Source organism: Trematomus bernacchii, unplaced genomic scaffold, assembly GCF_902827165.1.
Source record: "Trematomus bernacchii unplaced genomic scaffold, fTreBer1.1, whole genome shotgun sequence".
Classification (NCBI taxonomy): Eukaryota; Metazoa; Chordata; class Actinopteri; order Perciformes; family Nototheniidae; genus Trematomus; species Trematomus bernacchii.
Genome location: NW_022987851.1, coordinates 7,469,358 through 7,492,252, shown reverse-complemented (window position 1 = coordinate 7,492,252; position 22,895 = coordinate 7,469,358). Strand labels below are relative to the sequence as shown.

Below are 22,895 nucleotides of genomic sequence, written 5' to 3'. Positions count from 1 at the left end.
TGTAGATACCCTCCTTTCTACTGCAGGCTATTCTCCTGAGCAGTGATGGCCACAACCTGGTGACAGGTGGAGATAACGGCGTGGTGGAGGTGTGGCAGGCCTGTGACTTCAAACAGCTCTACGTCTACCCCGGCTGTGATGCTGGCGTCCGAGCCATGGACCTGTCACATGATCAAAGGTCAGAGCAAACATTTGTATGGTAGATAAATTGTTGAGGCTACAGAGACAACGTATACAGAAAGCCATCTTGATGAATTGTCTTCCACACATCACAGTTTTTCATTCATTGTGTTTTAATCACAGGAGGTATTTTTGAAACTTTCAAAGAATAGCTTACATTTAATACACCTCTCAGCCACTTTGCCCCCCTAGCAAGCATCTGTCATTTTATGGATTATTTAAAAGATGTCATAAAAGTAATAATATGATGTGCAATAAAAAAAATCAAAAACAGAGTATGCCACAAAATGTCATACAATTATTCTATTTAAATCCAATCCAAATGTCATCATTATGAATGTCTAAAGAAAACATGATGCCATACAAATTTGTCATGTTATTATAGTATGCCAAGGAAAACTAATAAAAAAGTCCATTGTATAGCCTGTCATGAGAAAAAGTCCTTCTAATATCCTATTCCTTTCCCTTGTTGTTTTCATGTGTAGCATGAACTCCTATGCTCCTTCTTTCCACTTCGTTCTGTCACAAACTGTACAGTGGTTGTTTTGGGTTTAGGATGCTCCTTTTTATTTTAGCCACATCCTCTTCTTCCTTGTGCTTGTGGATCTTTTTCAGCAGCCTCCCTCCCTGTCTGCTAGCCCCCCTCTCACCTGCATTACTCAGCAAACCTCCTCACTCTCTTGCCCCACCTCACCCTCTTATTTTTACTATAAAAACTTCATAGTCGAATATGCCTTTAAAATATCATAAACATATATAATACAGTGAGTCAAACTAACGATGAAGAAGTCACATGTCATGAAATATTTCATAAAGTATGATATGTCCCTAAGCCATTGAATAGTTTGCCACTAAAAGTCTTAGTATGTCATAAAAAACTCAGAGTATAGTAGAACAATTGTCATACTATATGTGTCGTCCTATAAATTTATTAAATGCCCAAAAAGTCAAGATGCCTATTATTGTATGTTATAAAAATGTCATTACAAGAACTCATAGTAATATGCCCGAAAAATATAATTTAAATTCTAATTAGAGTACATCAAACTAAATCTAGTAAAGTAATTGTATAATAATTACATACCATTAAATCGTCATGTAAACGCATAGAAGTATGCTATAAATGTCCAAATAAAATCATAATATAGTAATTCACCAAAAATGTTATGAAAAATCTCTTACTACTATACATTACACATCATACTAATATTCTATTAACTTGCCATGACTCATTTAAAAAGTATAATAAGCAGTAGATATATAAGATACATATTAAAGTAAGTCATTAAAATGTCATGAAATAAGGCAGAATACTCATAAAAGTCATAAAATAGTATACAACGTAAAATGAAAAAAAGTCTAGTATGCCAAAAGCTATTTTATTTTTCTATGTCAACTAAATGTCATAGTATGTTTAAAAGTCAATAGTACAACATACAATGTCATATCAAATATCAGTACAGTACAAGAACTCAGGTCTGGTGGCCTACTCATTATTTTCAAATCAAAATGAATTTCTGTTTAAATAAGGTGACAGAGATAATAATAGATGTTGTTGATAAATAAGAAGTGCTAGAGAAATGTTAGTTAGTAGGATACCCACCTTCCTTTACGATTAAATGGAATTAACAGTTGCTATTGAGACAAAAGTTACAAATGCACTTATTTTGACACCTAAGTCAGCAGCATGTTTTTTCCAAACATTTGAGATTTATCTGGAGTCATGTAATGGGTGCCGTGTTGTCGGGCGACAGTGTTTGCTCTCGGGCAATGAGCCTGACGTCATCATGTGACCCTGGCAGCGAAGAGAGGTTAGAGAGTCCGAACATTAAAGCTGCTCTTCACCGCCGCAGGCCGCCACCCCCCCCCCCCCCCCAAGCACTTACAGTGGGCCGTAACAGAGGCCTGGTTCTTGTGCAGAATGACTCTGCACCATCATGATTAACTGCACAACCTGTGAAGCTGAGCAGATGATAGAGACGGGATCACATTTGTTAACAGATTTAGTTTTAGTGTTAATCTAACATCTAAGAGGTAAAACACATCAAGGACTTAAACACTGCATATAAGTACTACATTCGATTTGTAAATGTCTTTGAATACCGCTTAACACATCACTTAATTGAGTATTTTAAGAACCCCGTGATTCAGTTAGTGTCTTTCTTCAGTGAGTTGACGTTGGGTAACACAAGGGAGCCATGTTGCAGCTTCACTTACAGCGGGGCATTCTGCCTCAGCTCTGTTCATTGTGCTTGAGCATTTAAGCCCTTGGGGTGTAGCAGTATAAGACGACCCTGTGAAATCAGCTGCTTTTCCTACATACCAGCCAGCCAGCCGTGGACACAAGAGCACCGGGGTTGCAGAAAGACACTAACACTCAAGGGTCTCCTTCAGTTGTCAGAGGGACCCCAGATTGTACCGTAACAGCCCCTGATGACCTGTGATTGCTTTATAACCAACTGTTAATATGCATGGAATACATTTTTATCAATGAACATATTTTGTAAAACGTGGTGGCTTGTTACACATGTAAACACATTGGAAATAACAGATGATACAGTAGTTAGATTTGCAAAAATTAGGTTGTTTTAATTGTGTTACTCTATATCTACTGAATTTTACGAATTCTTCAGTTTATAATGCATTTCCCGACATTAGGATTTCATATGTTTTTGTGTTTTTTTGTTGGCTCTTCAGGACATTGATCACAGGCATGGCGTCTGGCAGTATCGTGGCATTTAACATTGATTTCAACCGGTGGCACTACGAGCATCAGAACAGGTACTGAGGAGAGACACAGCCACGCAGCAGGAGCGTTCAGAGAGATCTAACCAACCAGAGGCCGAGCTGCAGGAGATCCACAGAGCATGGAGGACCTCCAGTGGGCTGCAGGACATCACCATGGTGACACTTATAAAGAACAACGTGTGCTCACATGTGTTCATCTGGCCTGGAGAATCTGGATGATTTTGCTGTTGGTTTTCACGTGTTACATGAGCACCAGCCGTCGACTTCCCCAACTGAGCATGAGCGACTGAGATGAACTTAATAACACAAACACACTGTAAGCGTTTAAGTTGCTGTTCCGAACTGTGAAAATGCAAAACTAAATGAATCCTCTGTTACGAACATTTATACAACATTTGTATGGCAGACACATATCTCACGTGGAACACTTTTCTAGAAGAAACCAGTGAACCTGTAATGTAAATAAGGACAGTGTAATGTGATTCTTCCCTGTAAAGACTGATAAAGATCTGAATGCTGTTAGACTAGCCACCATGTTGCCGCCATGTATAATGTTCTACATGTCTCCATTGACTTCAGATATTAGTTGGGTGTAAAACATGTATATGGCCCTTGTTGCTCATTGTTATTAATAGTGGCCAAATGTGTGTACGTGAAAAGACAAAATGTTTGTGGTTCATTTGTTGTTTGATTGTCTTTATGGAAAAAAATCAGTGTGAGCGTAGTCCTTTGTGAAATACTTGTTTTTCATAATGTCAGTGAAAAGGATAATTGTGATATTTCCATATTCACTTTAAATAAAGGACAATTTTATTATAAATGACAAGTAATTAATATGATTTACTGTGGGTTCCTAAAGTATTTTCAAGCGGGACATTTGAAAAAGCAGTAATCAATGTTTTGATTTGTTCTTTCATCTTCTCCCAAAATTAAAAGACAGATTTGTATCTCATGACTGTTTACGGTGGTTGATAAAGCTGTAAGACAATTAAAAGGAAGTGAGATTTTAAAGACTATAATGTTGGCCCTGCAAGCAAACATTAGTCCTGTTACTTCTGCATATCACAGTTTTCAGTATTCCTATTTTTGAAAAGAAAGTTTGCTTGTCCATTTTAAATCTGTGTATTCATGAACATCAGTCCGTGCTGTAACTCGATGCATTGGTAAGCAATATTCTGACTTGATAGCTGAACAGGTCGTGTTTCAGCTGTGACAAAAAGATCTAATAATGAAAATGATGGTGTTCCAAAAATGACTATAGTCTATTTTTGGTGATAAATGAGAAGTCTGTCGCTGTGAGCTGACACATTTAAATGAACAAAATATGCAAATAGATTTTGAGTTTGCATTCTGATGTTTCTAGTGGGTCTACTAGACACCAAACTACCTTTTCCCTAAATAATTTTCGCTTAAAACATTGTGAATTTAAAATGAGTTTGACAAATATTTAGTAATGTAGCAATTCAAGTTAAGTTGTGATTAATATATTTTATTTGGAAAAGGCTAGGATATATTTGATGCTTATGAAATCCTAAAAAAAAAATGGATAATTGTAAAATTCAGCTGCTTTCATTATTTTTTTTTAAACGGAATAAATAAACCGGTGTCAATCGTTTTTCTTGTTGAGCTTTTACTCGTGCAATCGTGTAGCCTGCCCCCAAAACATGAATGCATGTGTTAATAAAATACTGTGATTAAGAATGTATAACTATTGCTATATTATAAGCTATAAATAATGCAATGGTGGAATCTAACGCCAATATGATAAGCTTGATGATGCTGCCCCCTGCTGGCTGAATGTGTTGCTGCAGGTTTGGTGGGTTCACTGCTTGTCTTGCAAAAACGTAACAGCTGACTCACAAATTGTCTTTTTTCTCTTTAGGTGTCTTCAGATCTATGATTTTCTTTTTTAACCATAAAAGTATTTTTCTTAACAACAAAAAAAAATGTACTCTTTTGTATTCATTTAGATTTTTTATGACATCCGTACATTAATGAAATATGGATAAATATAATACAGAACGTGCATTCCCCGTCTGCTTATAACTAATACTGACATTCCCAGTTGTCTTATCATTGTCATGGTGTATAATAACAGTATATATATTAATGTTTTTCAGATTTTTAAAAGCCTTGAAAGCATATACAATCCCAAAATGTCACTGTTCCAACTTGCTTTCCTTGTGCTTTTTGGTTCACCCCCTTTGAGTCAAAAAACGTAAAAGCCCTTTTACAACAAAGTCCGTGGTGTGACATTACATTCCAGTTAAAATATGTATATACAAGTTTGAACTTAGCTGTGGTATGACTATATAATGGAACTGCATTCACCAAGACGTCACGTACAATGACAACAAGAATGGTTTCCTCTCTGACAGGCGTATATCAAACAGTAGAAGACCAGAACAGCTGATTAAGGATGCATATTAGCACACATGCAGGTTACAGTCTCTGATAAAGGGAACAAGACATTCACATCCATGAATATTTGGTCTTCAGGTGAACCAATGTATGGAGTTGTCAGAGAACATTACAGTACATACAATCTAGTAGGCAGTCTTCTCAGTCATGTTATTCGATCATGTTATCGAAAGGACCATCACATATTCAAATAATGGATTTTACTGGAAGCACTTGTTTGCCAACATTTTACCCCAAAAAAAGGTGCCAATTGCCCCCATCTTATAGAGAAGTGTGTCAGTTGGTTGCTAATAATACCAGCAACAGATCCATTCTCACTTATTCCAGCATTTTGTGGGACGCATTTGTTACTGCACTCATTGAGCAACGCACCTAATTGCACTTAAATCCATATGTGCCAAGGCAAGGCTTTAAACATGCACTTACTACCAACTACACATCACTGACATTCATCTGCACCACCACTGAATTACAACCACTCTCACAGACGTGTAACATATATGTTTCAATAATCATCCTGAAGCGCCCAGGTGAGCTGGACCATCAACAGTCAAACATTAGTGCCCTCAATTCTCTTAAAGAGTCATGCTACTGGGTGGCAGGAGAACATGTCCTACACAAAACAAATGTTCAATACAGATAATGCTTAATGATAATGCTATAGCAGCAGGTTTTTTTAATTCCTTAAGTCCTCTTAAACTTTGTGTATTCAGGTACTTCAGTAGAGTGTAATCAAGATGTTACACAGTACACCTGGAAGGTGACTTTTACAGTCAATGTCAAATTTAGAGGGTTATTTTATAACAAGTATTTGTGTTCAAACCATGATAAGTAAAATGTACTGTCACAAAATAATGTAATTCATTTTTTAAAAGCTAAGTTTGAAATGTTTTGCGTTTACAACTCCCATTAAAGCCAAGTGCTTTATGTATCAGGTTGTCTTTCCTGCAGTACAGATTATTAACCACTAGAGGGCCCTAGAGTACTGCAATGAACCACTGTATGCTGGGCAGAAATAAGGTTTTAGCAGTTTGGATAACTTTTTGAAAGGGGGCAGGGAGGAGGGTGTATATAATATCGTTGCATGCTTTTAAGGCATATTCTTTGATCCAGAGACACATTTGTCCCTTGCTCAGATCAATCCATTTATTTTATGAAGAAACATTAAATGGGTACAGGTCAGTAATGCAGTGTGTAAATGTCCAACTTATAAGAGTAAACCCCATGTGGGTCTTTCAGTTTTGCACTACACCGCCTCACATTTCTCCATGTGAAGGTGGACAGTGCTTTGGCCTCGGGAGGCTGTTAGAACGGAGAGATGGGGGAACGGACCGTGCCAGCTGAACCCGGGGAATAGTCCTCAGACTCGGGGGTCAGCTCGGCGGCAGAGAGGCCATGGTTGGCACTGCGTGAGGCACCGGCCCCCATACTGCGTGGGAGGTGGGGAGAAAGCTTCACATCTTGGTTGCGTCTTCGTCGGAAAACTTGCTTCTCCTTATCAAGTGGCGTGGTCTGAGAGAGGGTGACACAGCAGCTGTTAAGATCTCTACAAGACCACGGTGATGAGGAGTGGCATCCAATCAACCACCACTGAGACACTTGGCAAATGTTAAATGAGCCAATGTTTGCATGCAGTTGTATCTAAAAGGCTGCATTTACTTCACTTGTTACAGTTAAACTTCTTGTGACAGAAAGTTTAACTTCATCTAGTCTGTTACAGCAGTAAGAATGAACAACTAAATAAGGTAAACTGCATGACCAGGCAAGAGGAAACAGCCGCAGCACTGGTGAGATGAAGGAATGTGATGAGTGATGGATTTTAGGAGGTGAACAAGAGGCAAGGTGAGGCGGGGAAATATCTACATTAAGGGGCAATGGGTCAAACGAAATACTGGGAATTGAAGACTGCCAGCACTCTTATCATGAAAGCATTGCATATTTGCACTATGCTTTGTCATACCTTATCCAATATACTCCTGGATGCTGGTAGTGGTCCAAAGACCCTGACCTCTGGATGGTCAAGTCCTCGTTCAGCTGAGCAGAGAGAGACGAGCGCAACTCAGAGGAACACCTTGAACTCAAAGCATCTCTGACCTGGGTAGCATTAAGGTGCACTAAACTTTAGTCAGTTAACAGCTGTGTTGGAAAAGAAAGAAAACTGAGTGTCAATGCCAACTGACAGGGAGGAGTGCAACTGATGCCCATTATGATCGGCAAGTATTACCAAGGTAAGCAAATTGACTTCATTTCTGCCAATTGTAAAAATCCAGCTGAGCTTTAAAACTATTTAAGAAATCTTATCTACCAAAAAAGGAGCTGACAGTCAATCTAAAAGGAGGGGGATGAAAGGCCAGAGCACACACAGCAAGGCCTGGGAGCATGAGGCGGATGGGTGGACTGATGGATACACAGAATATAGCCAAGAAGTCACTAAATAAAAATACAAAGATGAGTAATGGATGAATTGCTGTTTTGCAAAGACAGACACTGTCAGGTACAACTAAATAACAACTGAATTGTAATGACAGCATACAGATAAATATGAAAAGCATTTGCAAATGTGATTTTTACATTTTGAATAAGATCCAAAGAATCTTCGATACAACACAAAAAAGAAAATGTCTACTCCTGCAGAGCCGCATGCCGGGTCCAAGTGTAGGGTTGCAGATCAGTGCTTACTGTAATGACGGACACTCCTGCTGCGGTGCTGCTGAGCTTGGGCCCTGTGTTGAAGTGTTTCTTGATCTTGCCAGCCACAGGCAGCTGGTGATCATTCTCTGACACACCATCATCCTGGACAATTCAAAGAACAAAGTTTCAGAAAGTCCACCTGCTGCCCCATACTGGCCTCTTTCTGATCAATGCCCGTTCTACACAGGTGATTCTGGTTACATTTTTTAAAAGCTGAACTTACATTAACCCAGCGGTGATCGAGCACCTGTGCAGCAGTGCTTCTCTGATCCACGTCTACCTGCAGCATCCAAGTGATCAGAGCCTAAATAAAGACAGAATACATTATTATACTGGATACTCAATGCTATGAGACAACTGTACTCAAAGATTCTGGTGTTTCACATGGAGCATAACGATGGCGGATGAGGAGAACACTTCCACACACACACCTTGGCATTTTCAGACACATTGTCCCAGTATGGTGCAGGGAAATCCAGCTGGTCCTTCAAAAGCTGTTCAAGCAGAGCCTCCTGATCTTCACCACTGCTGATGTATATAAAACAACATGTATCCTATAAAGCTCAAACTAAGTTCCACATAATAGCCTAGAATGTGATTGATATATTTTATTCATGTCATTAATTCAGGTTAACATCAAAATAAACGTCCTGAAAGGAACACATACCCACGGAAAGGTGGAAAGCCACACAGAAGTATGTAAGTGATGACACCAGCTGCCCAGATGTCCACCTTGAGGCCATACCTGTAATTGAAGAAACATAAACCAGGTATCAGAGACTAAGTACTTCTGCAAGTAGCAATAGTCCACAACTGTACTGGTAATTTTACATGAAAAGGACATGCCTTGCCTATTATGTTTCAGAAAATGACTCTGACTCACCCGGTCTCAGCGACTATCTCAGGTGCTACATAGGTCGGGGTGCCACACACGGTAAAGAGGGGCCCGTTGACGATGGTAGCCAAGCCAAAATCACCGAGCTTCAGAGACTTACTTCCATCCTGGTGTTCAAATACCTGTTGAAAACACACAATAAGAAGCCACAAGAAAAAAAGGTCACAAACTAATGAATTGCTGTGATAAATATTAGATATTAGGAGCTCAAGTGAGATGCACCTCTTGTTTGAGTTTCACTGTTTGTTTAGCTTCTGGAGTTTTCGTACACATTTCATAATGTTATTAATTTGTCCTATATATTTTATATGTGTTCATGTAATTGTAAGCTTTAAGTGCAAGCTTGTATAAACAAACTAAAATGAATCACAAAAAAGTTGCTTGAAAAAGGAATGAGGAACAATTCATATGGAAGATGGATCTATTAGGTCTGAAAATGGGAAGCTTTTCAATGTCAGTGCAACATCTAAAGAGTCATACTCACCAACAGGTTTTCTGGTTTTATGTCTCTGTGGACAATTTTGAGGCTGTGGAGGTACTTGATGCCGCTTGCCAGATTGAACAGCAAACTGCTGGCGTCTCGCTCTGTGTATTTGTTTGAGGAGGTGATAGCATCAAAAAGATCCCCGCCCTGTGAAAGAGTATTTAAGTGAAACAGTGCCAATTGTTTGTTTCCAACTATGTTAAGAGCAGATCCAGCTTCAGCCATTAACAGGAAGCAAGTTAAATCCATTTCTATAGACTAACATGAACATACAAAAAGTAATGTTACCAAAGAGATCATAAAAACAAAAATGAAATGTTGATAACACAAACATATAGATAACAAAAAATCACAATTGGCCCTACAATGTTGTTTCTTTGCTGGAAATGTTTGTAAGAAGAACTACCAAATGTGTAGTACCTTAACCAACTCCATTACGAGATAGAGTTCACTAGAGGTGTCCATTTCCTCAATAAGGAGAACTATGTTGGGATGTTTCACACGCCGAAGGATTGACACTTCGCTCTGGATCATGTGTTCCTGGGTAACAAAGAACATTTATAAACACTGTACAGTAAATACATTTTTATAAACATGCACATCTGTGGAATGTTAGATTGTGGGGCATCCTTTCTGTAATTTCAGATCAAATATGAGGGACAAAACTATTTTAGAAACATATTCAAAATGTGGAATGTCTATTTAATAAGGGTTCATCTAGAGGGGTTTTTAAAACTGAATAGTTCGAAAAATATTTGTTGTTGTCCAGGAGGAGACAGCACCATCTGCTGACTCATGAAGACAATACAAAAATTGAATAAGCATCCAAAACAGAACTCCATTAACATTGTTCACAGAAAAGACCCTCTTGATTTAGGTCACACTTGGAGGTGTGATAATGAAAAAGGCACGCTAACCTTTCCTCTGCATTTGTCTTTGCTGATGATCTTCAGAGCATACTCCCTTCCGGTGGATCTCTCCACACACTCTCGGACCACAGCAAAGTTTCCGTCCCCTAAAGTCCTCCCCACTTTGTACCTCTCTGAGATGGACGCAGGGACAAAGGGGCACTCATCCACTAGCTCAGCTGAGGAGGAAAGAAGGTATGAAAAATAGCCCAGTCAATACTTACAAAGTCTTTTAACAATATGTTATTATCAGTCAGAGTCCTACCTTCACTGCTGGGCCCATCTCCTTCATCCATTGAACTGCAAACCTTGGTAGAAGCTAAAGAGAGTGAAGAGCCACTGTGATGAGATCCCTGGAAAAGAAAGAGACAGCCAGTTTACACAAAGCATATGTGTACTAGTAGGTGTGGTGAAACATTATACCAACGTTCCCACCTGCATAAAGACTGGCATGTGGTTCCAAAACGGATTGAAAGAAATGAATATCCTTTGCCACAGCCACAATACCAACCCAGACAGGCTTATGATTCATTAATGATGGTATCCCTGATGGATTTCTCTCCTCAGTTGACTGTGCTATGCAGTCTCAAAACGTGTTTCTCTAAAGCGCCATTATACATGAACAAACACAATGCGTGTTAGAGGGACCTACTGTAAAGGACATGTTGTGTATGAGATTATATTTACATCTGTACCTGTGTTCTCAAACCTGAGACACCTGTAACTATATCTTTACAAAACATATAACACTAGCAGTGTTACATATACAAACAGCAAGGAGGATAATGTAAAGCTATTTCAGGCTAACACATTTTGAGGAATATAAACCCATTTAGACGTGGGTCCTCCCTAGGTCCACGTCTGTGGAATCAGCTTCCAGAGAATATACGGACCTCGGCATCACTCAGTTTTTAGGAAATGCCTCAAGACCCACACCGCATTTTACTGACTGTCCTTTATTTATTTATTTATTTTTAAACCTTTTATGCCCTTAACCTTTTATTTTTAATATTGCCATATTTTATCCAATATGCTCCTTTAGATATATTTGTATTTTGTTTTCCTTATAGCTTTGTGAAGCACCTTGAGATGACGTTGTCTTTAAAGTGTGCTATATAAATCAAATGTATTATTATTATTTATATATTAGTTTCTGTTTAATTCAGTGTACTGAAATATTATTCATTGATGAAGACAATTGTTGTACTCCTTTACCAAAGATTATCTGATAAAACATGTGACATAATATGAAATCAATCTTTAGGACATTAACTTATTTAAATGAAAATGTATGCGTTACCCGTCGTCTTCGAAGGCTAGCTGGACTTGTTGGAGACGGGCTAGGAGACTTCCCAGATCGAGGGGTGGACAGCTGACTGCCTGCCGTGCCATTTGCTGATTATAATTGGAAACAAACGATTAGTATAGTAATGAAATACAGCAGCGTAAACCGAAATATACTTTAAGAACACTCTGAAGACATGATAGACAGACACACAGACACACTCACCTGAACCAGGGGATGATGGAGACTTGCTTCTGCGGGACATCCCACCGATTCTCGGGGAGGAGAGAGCATGTCCGGAGGGAAGCCGGCCGTATGATGCAGACTTTGCGACCAGGCACTCTATAAAAAGGAAAAATATAAAAACTGCTGGAGCGACATGTTCCCCTAGAATCTAATACTAGGCTTTCTTCTCATTTCAAGTCAGCTTGAGTTACTAAACAGGGAAGTTTGAAGTACTAGAAAGAGGAGTAGTCAAAGTAGAGTGGCAAATAGTGCGGACAAACAGGTGTGTAGGTACTATACAACATTATTAATAAGGACAGCTTTCACAAACAAAGCATGAGTGATGACATCCTCTCTATTCTGACCTGCACATTCATCAATCACATAGACACTGAACCACAACTATAAACTTTCAGATTTTAAATTTGGTTTCAAAGGAGGATGGCTTGAAAAAAAAGAACCTTCACAGTATGTGTAAATAATCCAGCGCCTCCTAAATTATTGACGTTCTTTTCAGTTACAGTAAAGCTTTGTCACCCCCCCAAATGTCACACACAGACAAAATGCACAATAAAGATGAATTGTTTGGCACATGTTTTCTTTAGTTTTAGATATTGTAGTATGTGACTATAGTTAATTATTTAGCCTAGTAATCATGTAGTGAAAATCTGATAGCCGTGATCAAACCCTCATAAATTAAAGGACACTTACCACCCTCTTTCAAGTTGAAGTCATCCTGATAGCGGAACTTCTCAGGGCCACAGGCAAAAAAGATATCATCGTCCCCAAAAAAGTCCTGAAGGCAGGAAACCTGGTGAAGATGGAGATTCATTCTCTTAGTAACAGAAAAAACTCAAGTTTGACATGTAATGTGTACTTTCCAGTGATCCTGCACTGTATTCATTCCAGAGACAGAACTGTTTTCCTGATTTACCCGACACATACAGTAGAGTAAGTGATTGGAATGAACTGCTCTTACGGTGTGAAGACAATGACCATCCGACACAGAAACCCCCCCAAGAGCGATCCAACAGTGTCCAGCATATAAACACAGGAATTCCGGACTATTCATCATAAAATCAATCAAAGTAAGCGGATTGTCCCTCAAATCAAGCATGTTCTTTATTAGATCCCTAGAGACCCGAATCTGTTAAGGTGGCCTAAATAACATAATCCACAAAATAACCAAAAACTTCTTAAAGGTCCCATGTCATGGCCATTTCCACTGATCATAATTCCATTGTTGAGCAGTGGCGAGCCGTGAGCTTTATACCTAGGCCCTCTGACCCCCACCCCTTCCCTCGAAAAAAAGACGTTATTATGTCACAGCGTATACTTCAGCGGAATATCAAAACAACGGCCCAGGGTGCAAAACGCATCAATGACAGCGACCCTCTACCACACAAAACAACACCTGTGAACCCAATTTGTGTTCTTTGACATTGAAAATGATATTGCATTGTGTTTGTTACTTTCATTGCAGTTGTATGTCTTAAGTGTAATTTGGCATGCTTTTATTTTGAAGGCGAGTTCACGCTGTTGACAGGAAGTTGTTGTTGCTATGGAAACAAGAAAAGTTTCACAGCAGGCGGAACTCGTCATAAAGTCCGCGATAATAAAACCCACCCATTTAGAGGGAAGATATGATTGGTCAATTGTACTGTCATTTGACATTACTCTCTCGTTCAGTTACTATAGCGGGCCCTCTGTGAATCGCAGAGAGGCCCGCTATAGTAACTGACATTCAAACAGAGACTGAACAGGCAGATTCGAAGGATTTATTTCTTTGGAAATGTTATTTTATTAAATCAAGTTTTTTTTCGGTAAAACTAATGAAAAATATAACAAAAATAATATTAAAAAAATAAATATTTTTTTTTAATGTTTTTAAATATTATTTTTTGGAATATCTTAGGCCCTCACAGAGGGCCTAGAGGGCCCTGACGGCTCGCCACTGTTGTTGAGGTCTACTAGAATAGATTTATATTGTGCAATTTTCCAAACTCACATTGGTTTCTCATACAGCATCTCTGTATAGTATGTGGATTCACTCTGTCCTACATGGCTTGTTGGAGCTCCTGCCCCCCCCCTCCCTATGAGCCCACAGTGCTCTGATTACTCAGCTCGCCCACTCTGTTCTGATGAGTCCACTACCATTACAGCGGAACATCAGTGATTATGTGTTACAATGGCGTTAGCAACCAGGAAATGACACCAGTAATGACAAACAGATGAGAATGCTGCGTGGGGTCTGGGTGCCGTGTTGGCGGGATATTGCGCGGCTCGCTGCTGTGAGGAGCGGACAGTGTGAGCTGTGTTACTGGTGTCATTTCCTGCTTGCTGCGTGGGGTCTGCGAGACAGCGAGACATCGCGAATGGACGCGGGAAGGGGGGGTGCTGAGGGGGCTGCAGCACCCCCATCTGTGAGGCTCCACTAGCACCCACACCCCCCCCGCACCCCCAAATGCGGTGCACCTACAGTGTAAGCGCGCCACAGTTTCGCCTCTGCGAGGCTCCACTAGCACCCCCTCCCCAGCGCATCAGTTTCGCCTCTGCAAGGCTCCACTAGCACCCCCTCCCCAGCGCGTCACAGTTTCGCCGCTGAGAGAGTGTGTGTGAGAAGCTCCCCGGATGTGAACTGTCAACAGGAGGGCGGGGGGAGCCTCGCTGCGGGGAAGCAGTGTGTGGACCTGTCAGCGCAACTTACATGATGACGAATTTAACAAACAAATTTTAATAATTGGTTTAAACGGCATAATAATAAGGACGTTCTGTGATTCTCCAGAACACACACATGGCCAGTCCGCCCCTGTGTAGCATATTATTTCGATGAGAGATGAGCAGATCGCCACTGGGCTTTCAACTCAAGACACAGCCACGCACAAACTGCAGCATTTGTACAGCTCCTTATGGGTACTGCAATTTGTGAAGTGCTTTCCTCCGTGGTGAAACGATCAGCACTGCACCACGGTGGAAAGCGGCAGAAAGTCGCCTGGAGTTAAAGAGAGCGGGGCTGCGTTGCGTGCATGGCTTCCTTCTGCAGGTAACAGGGAGACTCTGGCGGCGGTCTCGTTCAGGATCCGAAAATAAAATGTAAATATTTTGCACACTTATTCTACTTATTCCTAGTGTGCCACTGGTTACGGTGCCGCGTGCCAGGGGTTGCCGACCCCTGGCATAGCCTATCCTCTGATCTCAATCATAGAGAGATATAAGATATGCAATCGTTTTCATTTCCCTACAAAGAGAATTGTAGATGACCAAGTCTACATTTGCTGCTCTCATTAAGACAGAAGCCCATCACAGTAAATGCACTGTCATAAATAAATGAAGATGCTGATGGAGTCCTGATCTCTCCTCCAAAGCGTTATTGATGTGCGATGCTACAGCATTATATCAGAAAATGTTTTCTTTCCGAGGGGGTGGAACATGTATCATCAAAAATGTGATCGCATATAGATGTTATTTATTAAGTGGATATTTATCTTATATTATAATAATCTAGTTTGTGTTAAATGTTGCTATTGAGTTCATCTGAATCAACACATTTGCAATTGCTAACACCTAATAAGTGAATACATTATCATCATTAAAAAAACATGGAGGTCAGCAGGAGTCTGATAAGATGACTTAAGTGCTTAGACAGAGCAGAGAACCACAGACAAGAGAGCCACCACAGTTCGTCAACTCGACTACCCTCTAACCGTTTTCAACCTCCTTAGTTATGGTAGTGGAAATATTCTGGTTATTCATTGTAAGATCTCAGATTTTAGAAGAAATGTTGCCTTTAAAGTGGTTAACAATAAAGAGAATACATTACATTTCCATGCTAATCATTTCATGTCATGACTGATGTGTTTAACCAAACTGTTAAGCCAAAGGAAAATTACTACAGTTGTGGACTTTATTATTTCTATCAGTATCAGTAGTATTAGTAGTAATAATGGTATTAGCATATGCAGCTTTGATATTTTTATCAGAAATATGGACACGCTGGATTATCCACTACGCAAAAGGAAGGACTATTTTCTGCTGGTTACTGATAAAACAATCAAACGTTGACACCATCAAACCATAACCACTGCTAAAAATTGCTTAGAAAGGGGCCCACTCTGACAGCCCACCACCCCGCCCCCCAGTGTGAGATCCCAAAGGGGAGGAGAGCTGCACAGCTGTTGCCAAGGAGACCAGACAGAATCACAGCTGAGACAATGAGAGGGACATGGCTGCTTTAAAATTCCCTGTCAGTTCCTATGTGGGGCACAGGACAGCACAAACTGCAGACTATAGACATGCTTTCGGCTAGGCAACTTTCACAGTGATCATATGGGCTGGAATCTGGCTTTAGGTCTTTGGGGATTGACTCCTGCTATGACTTCGAATTACTCTCCTTAGACAGTCTAATAAGAAGACAGACAGGGACTCCTTCCATTGATACACATTATAATTACATATTGTTTGCATTAAACGTGTTATGGAATGGCATAACTAGGGCAATCATGACTGTTGCTTTATATTGATTTCATATGTCTGCTGGGTGACACAGCAGCTCCATCAGGCCTACCATCCCCCCAACACACACACATGCAGCCTCATTGCAGTCTGGGAGCATCCTGTGCAAATATTGATTTGCAGGGTTTTATCTGTGCGCTGCTCCCAAAGAAAAAACACATGGGGAGGTATGCATGCTTTAGAAGTGAATACATCTGTGGTAAGGACAATAGAAGAAGCAGCAAATTGGTAATATAACATCCCTCTGCCAGCAGACAGGTGGAGCTCTCCAGGGTGCTGAATCTCCCATTTGAAGTGCAAGACTAAACACAGCAGTGTCCCACAACATGTGAGGGGGAAACATGTCTCTCCTTCATATGCAATTTGCAAATGATTTTAGTTCATGTGCATGAGCTGCCCTTATGTACAGTGTGAGAGCATGCAATATGTTTTTTAGGAAATAAAAATGTTCAGTAGAAAGAGAAAAATATATAAAACTGCATATACAGTACACTGACATGAATCAAACATGACTTCAATTAGGTCTGCTCCAGAATGGGGGGCTTAACTGCAGATGCTACAAAAGGCAGATAAGAGTAATAGCTGCCTTAAGAAGTGCAAGTCAGCATTATTAAGGCATCCATAAGGACACAACCTGCATGCAAGCTCAGAATAAAAACACATAATGAGCAGTAATACTATTGCACACATTTTTTGCATTAATAATGCAGATCCTAGATATCATAAGAACATATCTCAGTACTCATTTTAATTGCTGTAATGTTTCCGAGTGTTACAATTAAAAAGCAACATCAACTTCCACTTTAGCTCAAGCATAAAAGTAGCCTCTAAAAACAAGAGGAGGATAAAATGTTCTTCTTTACACAAAATGTAACAGAACCCTGCTGGGCATGTTCATTTTCCGGTGTGTAACAGCCAAGTCACAGCAGTAGCTGTGAGGAAAGCCAGGCAGCCTTTGTATCTCCTCCATCCCTCTTTCTGCCCTTTAGTTACACAGAGTTCTAACAATAGGGATTGAGAATGTTTTCTGTCAACAGCAACAAAGTAACACTTAAATAATTACCAAAAATAGCATTGTCTTTACATTAAAAAACAAGTGTTATACACAATTCACATTTGCACAAGAAGTTAGTTAATTGATGTCTTTAGGGATTGTTGTAGGCACATACAGTCCAAACCAGGAAAGGGCAGTAAAGGTTAACTGAAAGTCAGCAATGTGCACAACACGATACTGTGCAGAACCACATTATTTATACCAGGGATTGGAATTTCATGGTTTAAATCTGCTCAGACATACAGCAGGACCATGGCATGTTTTCATATCCAGAACTGTCCTCTATTATGTTTTTGTTTCTCCATACCTTATACATTTGTACTACTCTGGGATAATGTTTTTTAACATATCAAACAACTGAGGTTTATTCAATTCTGCCATTAGCAAGACCTTGGCTGTATCCATTTGGCCAAGGATCAGAGTCATCAAACTGAGCCACCTGCTAAACAGATCCACTCATAGAAACAGGACTGGGACTACATGAGAATATCATCAGAATTTGTCATCGTAATACAAATTAATACTATTTCGTTAAACCTGCAGCAAATTAAATGATACAAGAAGTATGTAGCAGAATAATTGTCCTCCCCAGAATGACTGTCTCAGGACCAACAGCACAAGCGGGTCATTTACCAAAGATTAAGCACCCATGAAGACAGGCCTTTGAATGCCAATGGGTGCTAGTTTGGCCATCTGGAGTCACAACATGGCAAATAGCAAAAATAAATAACAGGGAAAGTAGAGCACAGAGGTGCACTCACAAGCATATAAAACAGCTTATTTGGAAAAAAATAGAGGACATTGAAACTACTAAACTGAATAGGTAATAATACCTGACAAATAGAGGGTGAGATACAAATGCAGAATAGAAATAAAGTTAAAATGGCATGTTCTTTGTACATCTAACTTGGATCTATTGCAACTTAGTGTCCATGAATGCTTTTCTAAAAAATCTGAATTCCTTAAATAGCTTACAGGATTTATGAACACAGAGTTGTTGGTTGATATGAAGATCCCCAGCTGTTCCCTCGACACACCATTACAGAACGGGGTAGATTATGCCTCAGCCATGTGCTCCATCATGCCGCCATGTGCATGAGGAGGCTGAGAGACCGAGCACTGCATGTATGGCCCTTCTCACACTCTACCTACAGTCCTGACATCACTGCTGCACCGCTCTGCCGCAGAGGCTGTTCCTTAGCAACCAGCTCAGGAAACCACATCACCATAGGAACCATCAAGAGTAAAACAACTTAGTGTAGTGTGTGTTAAGGATAGTAATGTGGAGAGCAGGTGATAAAGTTCTTGTGTTTAGTTAAAGAGTGGATTTATTTGTAGCTACTTTGCTAAGTAAGCTCTACTGTATGTGCAGTTGCCACTTAGTTCTGTTTATATCAAACCATAAATATCCACATCCCCTGTAATCTTAAATATCTAGAAGAACATTATTTAATTTGATGTAGCGGTACAATATGGTGAAACGAGGCACTTGCTTAAGTGTGTAATTGTAAATAATTGCAACCGTCTAGAAAGTTCAACTGAATAATGGACATAATTATTTTTATATAATCCAGGCAGCTTGGTATTTAGGTGAATCTGGTACTAACTCCCTAAGTGAATACCGGAACAACTCAATAGTGTGCTACTGTTAAGAAGGAATAAAAGCAGAGTCCTAGAAACCCATTTCTCGTAACAAATTTAGCAATTATTCCCAGTTGACTTTGACCCTAGTGGGCAGTCTCTCTCTTTCGGTGAGGTAGAAATTCATGAACAGAGGAATAGTTACATTTCTTCTATAAAACTCAAAGTGGGCTCACTGTGCTAGATACACTCCAGATCTGACTTAAATGCATTGTGGTGGTGTAATTTTTCTATGTGGGATGCAGTACCCCAAAAAGAAGTGGAAAACATTTAAACTAAAAACGAAGAAGAATACCTGTCTCCAGTGGTGTAGTGGTCGTTGGACGCGAGGGATCGCCGTCCCCCCACTTATTTGGAGCCCCCACTTTTTTGAAGCATGATTTTTTTTTTTATAATCTAATAAATATAAAATCATTGCCAGTGTTATCAGTTTCAAGTGTGTATTTGTTGTAATAATGACGAAAACATAATACACCCCCCCCCCCCCCGTTGACAGTTCACGAGCTCGTCCATAGTGTCTCTTCCCCCCCCCCCGCCCCGTCCACCCAGTAAAAAAATCCCCACTACACCACTGCCTGTCTCCACAACAAGATCAATCCACTACACACAGACAAGCTGTGATCAACAGACTGGTTAAGGTTATACCAGTCTCCTTTAACTTCTAGCTGACAAAAGCATAATTTCTTCACCACATGTGAGCAATTCAATTATCAGTGGGAGGAGAAATGTGTAATGTAATGGCACTCTCTTAGGTATAATGTAGAGCACTTAAGGTTGTTCCGGTTGCATTGTTTAATGACTTTCAAAATGCTAACAATTTGTCTAAAAGCTTCAGTTAGAAATAAGCTTGATGTTGAACAAATAGCTAAATGGGCTATATGACAGTTCACATTCTTTCAGTTTATGGAAATTAAAGTGGACCTATCATGCTATATTTGAATAATATAGTGTAGGACCATACCTATATAAGGCATATTTATACTTTTTTTTTTTTTAAATACCAAACAGATCATGCATTTTAGCCATGCCTCATTTCGCTCAATTTGAAAAATGTTAACTCTGTTTTTGCAAGGGTTGATTCTGTGAGCAACAGCACCATCTAGAGGCCTGGCATATGTACTACAACGTCTCCAGCGCTTTCGAACGGCAATGCCGTGGTTGTCTCCTCCTGATTGGTGGAGTTGGCCCAATAGCCGTAGCGCCACCGTCCTGACGTCAGGACAGTGTTCAAATCTGGATCAGTTTTTATCAGATCCGTTGCAGCCCCTTTTTTAGAGATTTGGGTATGGAGGAAAATAGAGAGGGTTGTGTTTTCTGACACTTGGTGAGTTCCCTGGAACACCGGGGACACATATTCATGTATAAAAGACGTACAAAAGTGCATTTTGCATGATAGGTCCCCTTTAAGTATCTTTTTCAAAAATTAAGATAAACTATTGTTAAGCTTCACCATCTTTTCCCTCTGAGTAAGGGGAGTTTATTTGATAGTTTTAAACCTGTATTCAATATAAAAGTGGTTGTTGGTACCAAGTTATAACAAAAACCCCAAACAAATACTCTATTAGAATAGTAGTCTAAAAAGAGCAAGTGAGGTTCACAGAATGCACTACAAATGATAACTTAACACTTACCATTTTGCCGTCAACAGTATAAATCCTTTTGACGGATCCAGAGTCCAGCTGGATGGCGTCTGTGATGTCAGTCATCACTTGCTCAAAGGAGTGTGCTGTCTTCTTGTTGAGCAGGATGCGTACAGCCTTGCGAGGCTTTACTCCGCTGCGGACGATGGTTACCAGTTTGGGCTTAATGAAGTCCTTGCTCTCCCTGGTTTCTGGGGCTCCAGCCTTCACACTACCAAGAGAAGGAGGATCACGGAGGGACACAGCCGTCCTGGCACCATGTGACCAGTTGGGATTTACATTCTTTGTGTAGTCCAGCATCTTGTAGGACTCTATGGATGCACAAACATAGCTCTCCCCTAAAGGAAATCAACACAGAGTAGATGGTTTTCTATTTCTCCCAGACAAAAGTAATGGAACATGAAAGCAAAGCACATGAAAGATAAAGCAAAGATTATATGATAGTCTAACTGACTTATAAAAGAGGAAGTTCCACATTTTGGTAAAAGAAACATACATTTAAGAAACACTCACCCTCCGCCAGCTGGTCCATGCTGGTAATCTTTCCCATCCCATCAATAGTATATATGGTTCGAACCCCTTGTGGCAAGTTCACATTATCTGACAGAGCTCTTGTGAGGTCAGCCAGCAGTGCTTCTATAGACCTAAATCTGTCCTGAGAAATGGCATACACAATCCCTTTGAAGTAGCGGTCCCCATTGCGGTAGAAACGGATCTTCTTGGCCTTCTTTTCTGAGGTCAGGGCTTGCAGTGTCCTGGTTCTGTACAGGCTGCAGTGAGCGCTATGAGTGGGACTGGCGAGCCCATTCCCTCTTGAGCCCCTGCGGGTATTTCTCTGAGCCTTGTCCCGCTCATCGAAGTGCTCCAGCTCCATGACTATGGTGCTATTACACCATAAATAAAAACAGGGAAAATGCTTACTATTTGAAGAAGTACTTTAACTTGACCTCATGAAATACAGGGAGAAATTAGTATCCATGTCAAACACTCCTTATACATAACATACAAGCTTTGCTGCTGCTCATCGCACACACATTATGAAGTAACATGTCACACCCATTTCATGCTCCATGGTGTGCCTTAAATCAATCTCAACAGCAATTAAAAAACATGCTATTACAGCGGATAGTGCAACATTAACAGTAAAAGCCTGGCTAGGGTGTTTGGCTTAATATATTGTTAAAACAATAACAGATATATGAATACAACATATCATTTCTTGAATTGGTGCAATCTCTTACCTTTGAGGTTAGGACAGAAGGGAAAAAATCGTTTTGCTGTAGGCAGAATTTGTCTCAATGGATCATTTATTCATTTGATGCCTGAGAGGAACCACGCGTCCCTTTGTTGCCCCTGTGATGGTGCTCTGCCTGCCTGCCTGCCGTGTGTCTTGGAGGCAGGGCTGCAGCCGGTGTCCTCCACCCTCCCCTCATTGCAGTGATTTACATCGGCCCGTTCGCGTGTCATCAGCATTGCGCGTTCCCGTTTCTATCAGCGCGCACCCGCACAGAAACGTCCATGTGTGATTAATTTTACGATGCGCGTTCATGTTGACCTGCATGCTTAACCTCATTCCTTCGTATTAATAAAACAAATCCACTTATTAACGATCACTAATTAGCCTGCATGTACTAAAAAAACATATAAGTAGCTTTAAACTGCGTTTCGAGTCCTTTCTGATTAGCTGGCAGGTGTTTAGCATATGTTTCAACATCATGCAGAAGGCTAACCCACTTTACCATAGTGCTAACTAGCAAACTTGCTATGGGTTAAAGTGACTAACGTTTCACCTTGTATTATTATGTTAACTTACCATTTTCAGTATTATGTAGCGTTAGCTTTACATGCATGTAGAGCTAACGCTACATAATACTGAATACGTTGACTTCAGTGTTTAGCTAAGCCAACATATTTCCTTAGCTGTAGCATAAGCTGTTACGTAGTATCAAATACTCAAAGCAGATTTTTGTCACACGGTTGATTCCAGTGCTAAAACAAAACGGGTTCAAAATCCGCAGAAAAAGTGACCGAGCAGGGTAGCGTTTACATGCTGGGGGTTACAGATGTAATACTGCACTGTTTTGAGTGACCAACCCACACAGGTGTAGATGATGGTAATAATTAATTGGGTCAGTCACAACGAGCGCATGGATAAGTGTGATGCGGTTAAAGGACACATTTCACACGGGCTCTTATAAACATCACTTAAGA

At 40.2% G+C, this 22,895-nt stretch overlaps 2 protein-coding genes across 5 annotated transcripts in view; one reads left to right on the top strand and one right to left on the bottom strand.

Annotated features, from left to right (window-relative positions):
* nbeab (neurobeachin b) overlaps positions 1 to 3,765 on the top strand; it is a 207,674-nt gene extending 203,909 nt beyond the window's left edge. For all 3 annotated transcript variants that reach the window (XM_034113170.1, XM_034113171.1, XM_034113172.1), the window contains exons 56-57: positions 27 to 178; positions 2,878 to 3,765. In XM_034113170.1, the coding sequence (XP_033969061.1) occupies positions 27 to 178; positions 2,878 to 2,968 (243 nt within the window). In that variant the 3' untranslated portion in view covers positions 2,969 to 3,765. The remainder of the gene's footprint in view (positions 1 to 26; positions 179 to 2,877) is intronic.
* Positions 3,766 to 4,892: 1,127 nt separating this feature from the next.
* Positions 4,893 to 22,104, bottom strand: dclk1b (doublecortin-like kinase 1b). 2 transcript variants are annotated; one of them, XM_034113195.1, is made up of 16 exons: positions 21,926 to 22,104; positions 21,198 to 21,568; positions 20,676 to 21,022; positions 12,549 to 12,648; positions 11,838 to 11,954; positions 11,628 to 11,722; positions 10,593 to 10,680; positions 10,337 to 10,506; positions 9,840 to 9,959; positions 9,420 to 9,566; positions 8,924 to 9,057; positions 8,708 to 8,785; positions 8,472 to 8,568; positions 8,264 to 8,344; positions 8,029 to 8,142; positions 4,893 to 6,861 (listed from the first exon to the last, which is right to left on the bottom strand). In XM_034113195.1, exons 2-16 carry the CDS (start codon positions 21,556 to 21,558, stop codon positions 6,655 to 6,657), a joined length of 2,256 nt encoding a protein of 751 aa, XP_033969086.1. In that variant the 5' UTR covers positions 21,559 to 21,568; positions 21,926 to 22,104; the 3' UTR covers positions 4,893 to 6,654. The 2 variants fall into 2 exon arrangements, with proteins under 2 accessions (XP_033969086.1, XP_033969087.1); XM_034113196.1 differs by having other exon boundaries at positions 8,472 to 8,565.
* Between the last annotated feature and the right edge of the window lie 791 nt (positions 22,105 to 22,895).

Coding starts and splice junctions, on each gene's coding strand:
- dclk1b (XM_034113195.1), bottom strand. CDS start 21,558: ATGGAGCTGGAGCACTTCGATGAGCGGGACAAGGCTCAGAGAAATACC. Junction 9,058..9,419: donor TAAAACCAGAAAACCTGTTG/GTGAGTATGACT, acceptor TGTTTTCAACAG/GTATTTGAACACCAGGATGG. Junction 8,569..8,707: donor GGCTTTCCACCTTTCCGTGG/GTATGTGTTCCT, acceptor TATATACATCAG/CAGTGGTGAAGATCAGGAGG.